Source organism: Prosopis cineraria, unplaced genomic scaffold, assembly GCF_029017545.1.
Source record: "Prosopis cineraria cultivar Desert tree isolate PC_DT_omini unplaced genomic scaffold, ASM2901754v1 PC12, whole genome shotgun sequence".
In the NCBI taxonomy this organism is placed as follows: domain Eukaryota; kingdom Viridiplantae; phylum Streptophyta; class Magnoliopsida; order Fabales; family Fabaceae; genus Prosopis; species Prosopis cineraria.
This window is the reverse complement of record NW_026555343.1, coordinates 4,965,552-4,971,910: the sequence shown is the minus strand read 5'-3', so window position 1 is coordinate 4,971,910 and position 6,359 is coordinate 4,965,552. Positions and strand designations below refer to the sequence as shown.

The 6,359-nt window shown below is 36.8% G+C and overlaps 1 protein-coding gene across 1 annotated transcript; it reads left to right on the top strand.

Moving 5' to 3' along the window:
* The first annotated feature begins 606 nt into the window (after nucleotides 1-606).
* Nucleotides 607-6,104, top strand: LOC129288914 (probable mitochondrial-processing peptidase subunit beta, mitochondrial). The gene is made up of 9 exons (XM_054925728.1): nucleotides 607-1,394; nucleotides 2,133-2,297; nucleotides 2,496-2,633; nucleotides 2,726-2,877; nucleotides 2,963-3,071; nucleotides 4,400-4,498; nucleotides 4,903-4,968; nucleotides 5,578-5,685; nucleotides 5,774-6,104. The coding sequence occupies exons 1-9, from the start codon at nucleotides 723-725 to the stop codon at nucleotides 5,858-5,860; spliced, it is 1,596 nt and encodes a 531-aa protein (XP_054781703.1). The 5' UTR covers nucleotides 607-722; the 3' UTR covers nucleotides 5,861-6,104.
* Nucleotides 6,105-6,359: the final 255 nt, after the last annotated feature.

Sequence of the window (6,359 nt, the reverse complement as noted above, 5' to 3'; positions counted from 1 at the left end):
AGTAAAACAGGAAAAAATGTCATTAAATTTTATATATTGAAAATCTAAAATAACATCCTAAAATGACAAATATGATGAAATCTCAAGAGTATTTTGTTATTATATACTCCATTCATATTAAATTATAGGATATTTTTGAAAGAATTTTTTATTTAAAATATAAGATATTTGAGTAGATTAAGATTTCATTAGATAGGCCAATTTCAATTTTATCATTTTTTATTTTTATAATTAATTTTCATCCATTCTCTTTTTAATATATTAAATTATGAATATTTTTAAAAGTTTATATTTTTATTTTAAAAAGATAAGGTTATTAAGTATACTTAATAAGATTTATTAGCATGTGAGATTTTATTTAAAAATATTTTATAATTTAAGAGGGAGAGAGTATTATATTAAATATTATTATTTAAAATATAAACATATTTTTGAACAAATATTTTTAATTAATGTTTCTGGCCATTTCATTTTATTTTTCTGCATTACAAATGATTTTCTGACATCAGTTTTCACTTCTCACCCACAAACGGTCTTGAAAGGTGTTTGGTCAATGAAATTCCGAAAATGGGGCAAATGAATGGAGTTTTTACCTAACTGCTCCTTCGTTGTCAGGCTCTTAGCTTGCATCTTCCTTTTCCTTGATCCCAATTATCTCTGCTCTTCGTGTCGCCACTCAAACCCTAACTAGCTGCGCGCCTGGGCGAGTTTCTCACAGAGCCATGGCCTTCAAGCACCTTCTATCCCTGGCTCGGCGCTCGCGACGACGTCGCTTATCCCCTCTCTCATCTTCATTACAGACCGTCCGAACCTCATCATCCTCACCGGCCGTCGCTACTCCATCGTCCCCTCCCTCCCCTCCTCCTCCCAATGTCATGATCTACGATCACCTGGCCGAGGCTGTGAAATCCAAACTCAGGCAGCTCGAACACCCCGACCCACGATTCCTCAAGTACGGGTCTCCCCGCCCCACCCTGTCGGATCATACACGGATCCTCTCTGCACCCGAAACTCGCGTTACTACTCTTTCTAATGGACTCCGGGTGGCCACGGAGTCTAACCTTGCAGCGAAAACTGCAACCGTGGGCGTCTGGATTGACGCAGGATCGCGGTTTGAGACCGAGGAGACTAATGGGACCGCGCATTTCCTCGAGCACATGATCTTCAAGGGCACCGAGAAGAGGACGGCTCGCGAGCTGGAGGAGGAGATTGAGAATATGGGTGGGCATTTGAATGCGTACACCTCGAGGGAACAAACTACTTATTACGCCAAGGTTACCGATAAGGATGTTCCTAAGGCACTTGATATTTTGTCTGATATATTGCAGAATTCAAAGTTTGATGAGAACCGAATTAGCCGGGAGCGCGATGTGATACTCAGGGAAATGGAAGAGGTAATGGGGATTACTTTTCGTTGTAGAACTGAAGTATTCTAGCTCAGTGCAGCAAATTCGGATAATAATTGGTAAATGTTATCTACTTTCTCTTGTCTATGCCATTTGCGGGGGCAAAATAATTGATATTATATTAAACTTGTTATTTTGTTGACTTGGTAGTTTTTAAATCTGAAGCTCGTTGGCTCAAACTTCTCGGTCGTGTAGGTCAGGGCTTAAGCTTGATGGTTTGGTTTACTGTTGATTCTTTTTTTATCTTTCAATTTTCTTGTTGTTTTGGACTAAATACAAGGTTTTGACTTTTACTTTAAAGGAGGTTGGTTGTACTTTCAGTAGCTTGCTCATGAAATTTTAAAAGCCTTTCAACTTTTTCATTTCGTTAGGCTTGGCTGATATGCTATTTATTTGTTGAGGTTTTTTCTTTGCATCTTCATATTATATGCTAAAGCGGTTATCTCTTTCTCCAAATTAAGATAAGAAAAAGATTAAGATAATAGTCGAATTAGTGGGTTGTAATTTTTGTGTTTGGCATTGCAGCATAAGTAACTGTTTCTAGTATTTTAATGTTTTCTCTTTTACTGTTATAATAACTGTTTCTGGGTAATTGAACTACTCTAAATTAGTAGTTTATACTTGAAAAGTTATTCTTAGATAAAGTGTCGGACATAGTTGAATTGTGTTGTATAATTTATCATGCTTTTATATTCTAATTTGTTTATTACATGGAAATGCTGGTAGGTTGAGGGGCAAACAGAGGAAGTCATTTTTGACCATTTGCATGCAACAGCTTTCCAGTACACTCCTCTGGGTAGAACTATTCTTGGACCTGCTCAGAACATTAAGACAATCACCAAAAATCATCTACAGAGCTACATTCAGACACACTACACAGCTCCCAGGATGGTATGTGAAATCTTGAGATCCTGTTTGTTTGTTTATCCTTCTTAACAGGGGATGCATAGTATTGCTAAATGGATGACTTGGTTGTCCTGTAACTTTTTTTTTTTCTTTTTTTCCCATTCAGTTCATTATTCAGTATCGGAATATGGTATTTACCCTAATGGCTAATTGGCTATATTCTGTTTGGGTCTGCTTTGTCAGGTTATAGCTGCGTCTGGAGCTGTGAAGCATGAAGATATTGTTGAGCAAGTAAAAAAGTTATTCACAAAGCTGTCAGCAGATCCCACTACCGCATCTCAATTAGTTGCAAAAGAACCAGCTATTTTTACTGGTTCTGAGGTGTGAATATACATAGTTGAGTACATGACATCTAACTTTGTGTTGATTATAATATTTCATAACAATTTCCTTTCACTACTTGTGTGATACAGGTTAGAATGATTGATGATGATATTCCCCTCGCACAATTTGCAGTGGCTTTTGAAGGAGCAGCTTGGACAGATCCTGATTCCATTTCCCTGATGGTCATGCAAGCTATGTTGGGCTCTTGGAACAAGACAGCAGGAGGTGGAAAACATATGGGGTATGGTACTTGAGGATTTTTTTTTTTTTGTTTGCATTCAACCTCACAGATGCTTAGGTTGAGAAAATTTTAACTGCATTAACAGTTCTGAGTTGGCACAACGGGTTGGCATTAATGAAGTTGCGGAAAGCATGATGGCTTTCAACACTAACTATAAGGATACCGGCCTTTTTGGTGTTTACGCTGTTGCTAAGGTGAGTCATCATGTAGTTTTTGTATTGAAACTGGTTAAAATATGCTAGAGCTAGTACGCCCACACACACGGATATATATGCTAATACTTACATTAAAGCTTGAGGACGATAAATCAAATATCTTTGCTGTAACAAAGCACTTTGTTTATTCTCTTTAAGTTTCTATAAACACCTTTTAGGGTCCTGCAGGTCTTTTCTTTTTGTTTAAATGTCTTTGGATTTTCATTTTTTCCTATAATGATTTAGTTAGAAAGTATCTAGACTATGATGCAGGGTCTTTATATATCAGCATGTTCAACTTGATTAAGGTGCCATTTTGGGGGTGTGAAGGGTCTGTGGACGTTATCTCTTTGGTCAATTCAGAGTAAGTTTGTGGAAAAGCGGTCTAACCATCTAGGGTTCTTAATAGGGATAATCGTAAGCTATTTTTCATCAAGTCAACTGATCCAAGTGAAATTGAGTGTCCAGAATCTTGATTAGGCAAGAGTATAGAGGAAGAACAATAACTTAGGTTTTACATCTAGGCTTCCTAGGCATCACAAATAACTCATGCCTTGTTCTTGTCGGACATTATCAAAAATAAATGAGACAAATGAAAACTGGAAAGCTAAAGCATATGCATACTATGAAGATATTTTCTTTGGGATGAACTACTGAGATATTAAATTCCCAATTTTAAGACCCGAATGTAGCATAACACCCTGATAGGAAATACAAAAGACAACGGGAAAGATGTGTAGCAAACTCTTCCTCATGCTGCCTAATTACTTGGTCTCACCCCCTTTTATGCGAAGTTATTTCCAGCCTTTTTGGCATTTAGCTTTCATCAGACTATATTTGCACTAGATCCTGTTATGAGGAATACGTAGCAGTTACCTTCTATAATTTGTACGCTGACCAGAAAAAAAAGAAGCTTTCACTCAGTGATGATGGGTATGATTTTTGTGTAACTTGGACTTTGAATAAATAAACTCCGTATTTATTAATTAAGCAGAATACCATGGTGCTAGTTATCTCAAATGTGGATATATTAATGACATTCTAAATTCCAAGCATTTTGCTAGTTTGTCAAAAGATATTTTTGATATTTGAAATGGTATCATTTTTAAGCATGTGTATTCACATCATGGTTTTGACCAAAGCAAATGTGAAAGTAGCGTTGCAGAAGTTGTAGAATCACTTTTCCAGCACACGAAGTTGAGTTGGTTGGAAAGTACAATGTCTAGTATTTGATTTATTGATTTGTTTTCTGATAAACTTTTCCCTCATGTCTTCAAATGTTTTTTTTTTTTTAAACAAGCCACGTCTCTAATTTTTGATTCTTGCAGCCTGATTGCTTGGATGACTTGGCTTATGCAATAATGTATGAGACCACAAAGTTGGCTTATCGTGTTTCAGAAGATGACGTCACACGTGCTCGTAATCAGGTAGGAACCTTTGTTTGCTTTCTGAATTTGTGCCCCGTCCATCCTAATTCACGTTGAGAATTGGAATTTCACTTTATCTTAGTACAAACATTGAAAATACTTCATGGATTAGTTCGTCCCTGATGTGGTTTCTAAAACGGATAGAATAATGTGGTTGTAGCACATGCTCAGTTTATGCATTTGTGCCCATAGGTTGATCAGACCTTCTCATTTGTACCATCCTCAGTACACCGTAAAATACCTTTTAAATCTTCAAGCTGAGTTTTCTTTTGATTCTTCTCCAATGTGGATCTTGATCCTTTGCATTTAGTTATTGTAAAATCTTTGTTTGATGTAGCTCTACTTGCAATTCATTTTTATAGCCTGTTCATAGTTATAGTGACTGCTATGTGTGTTTATTTCAGTTGAAATCTTCACTCCTGCTACACATAGATGGTACAAGTCCAGTGGCTGAAGATATTGGGCGCCAGGTACCTAATTAGATTCTTTCTTGATGCTACTTGTAAATAAAAGCAATGGGAACGATGTCATATTGGTTGGGCATCTCAAGTAACATGGTATGCCTACGTATTTTAGACCATGTTATAGAAGTATCACAAAAAAAACCCTGCTATAGAAGATACCATGAGGATCTCATATCAAATCTTGTGTCTGATTGCTATTAATGCCCCTCACTATCTTTGACAATTTCAATTGCCAACATGGACACCAATGGAATCTTACGTTTGTTATCCTAAACCCATGGTGCGCAAGATGGGCAAGATCAGAGATGGGCAATTTATCAAATTCCTCTTTAGTTTCCAATCTTCCTTGTGTTATGTTAGACAGAGATGGACAAGATCAGTGGATTCTTTTTTCTTTGGATAAAAGTGGATTCTCTTTGTATTGGCCTAAAAAACATGATTAGATATTTCCGTAAACCCAAGTGATTGGAGATTTGTGGTTGTCTGATCTGATCTCATCAATCTGTATTCCTCCTTGTCAATAGGGACTAGCTTGCTATGCTGCAGCATTTTGCCTCTTGCACTATATTATAATTGTTAACGAATTGCTCTATCCATAAATTTTTTCAATTTCAGTTACTCACCTACGGTAGAAGAATTCCGTTTGCTGAATTGTTTGCAAGAATTGATGCTGTAGATGCAAGCACAATTAAACGTGTCGCGAACCGATTCATTTATGACAAGGTAATGGCTGAATTCTCTTGGGACGTAATTATTCCTGTGTGGTGCTTCTAGATGTATGGTTCATGGCATGTTAATTTCCCCATGGCAGGATATAGCTATTGCAGCCATGGGACCTATTCAGGGCTTGCCTGATTACAACTGGTTCAGACGCAGAACCTACTGGAACCGCTATTAGTTCACTCTAGCTTTCTCTTTGTTCTTTCCTTTTGACTGCACAGGAGGTCTGGCCCAACGTTTTGTTCCATTTTATTACATATGTGCCTTTGGATGGCTGCTTTGACAATAATTTTTTATTTATTTGTTATGGGCCTTCCTTTTTGTAACACTTCCAAAGAAAAAAAAAGGCATATGCCATCTTCACTCTCACAAGTGTTGTCATAATGACATTCTGAGCTGCTTTGCTGGTCTTATTCCTTAAAGTGACATGGGATACAAAATAATATTGACTAGAGTTTTTTTTTTAAATATTAATGTTGACTCTGGTTACATGGATGAGTTTTCACCTGGTTCTAGCCTGCCTTGGAGTGGGGTGACATTTTTTATGAGGAAAAATTACATCTGGGATTCAGATTTTGTAATATACAAATTAAAGGATGTTAAAAATTGTAATTCCAATTGTTATTTTTTAAAGATTGTGTGGCTCCAAGCGTTATTTCGAAGTTGGTCTCATTAAC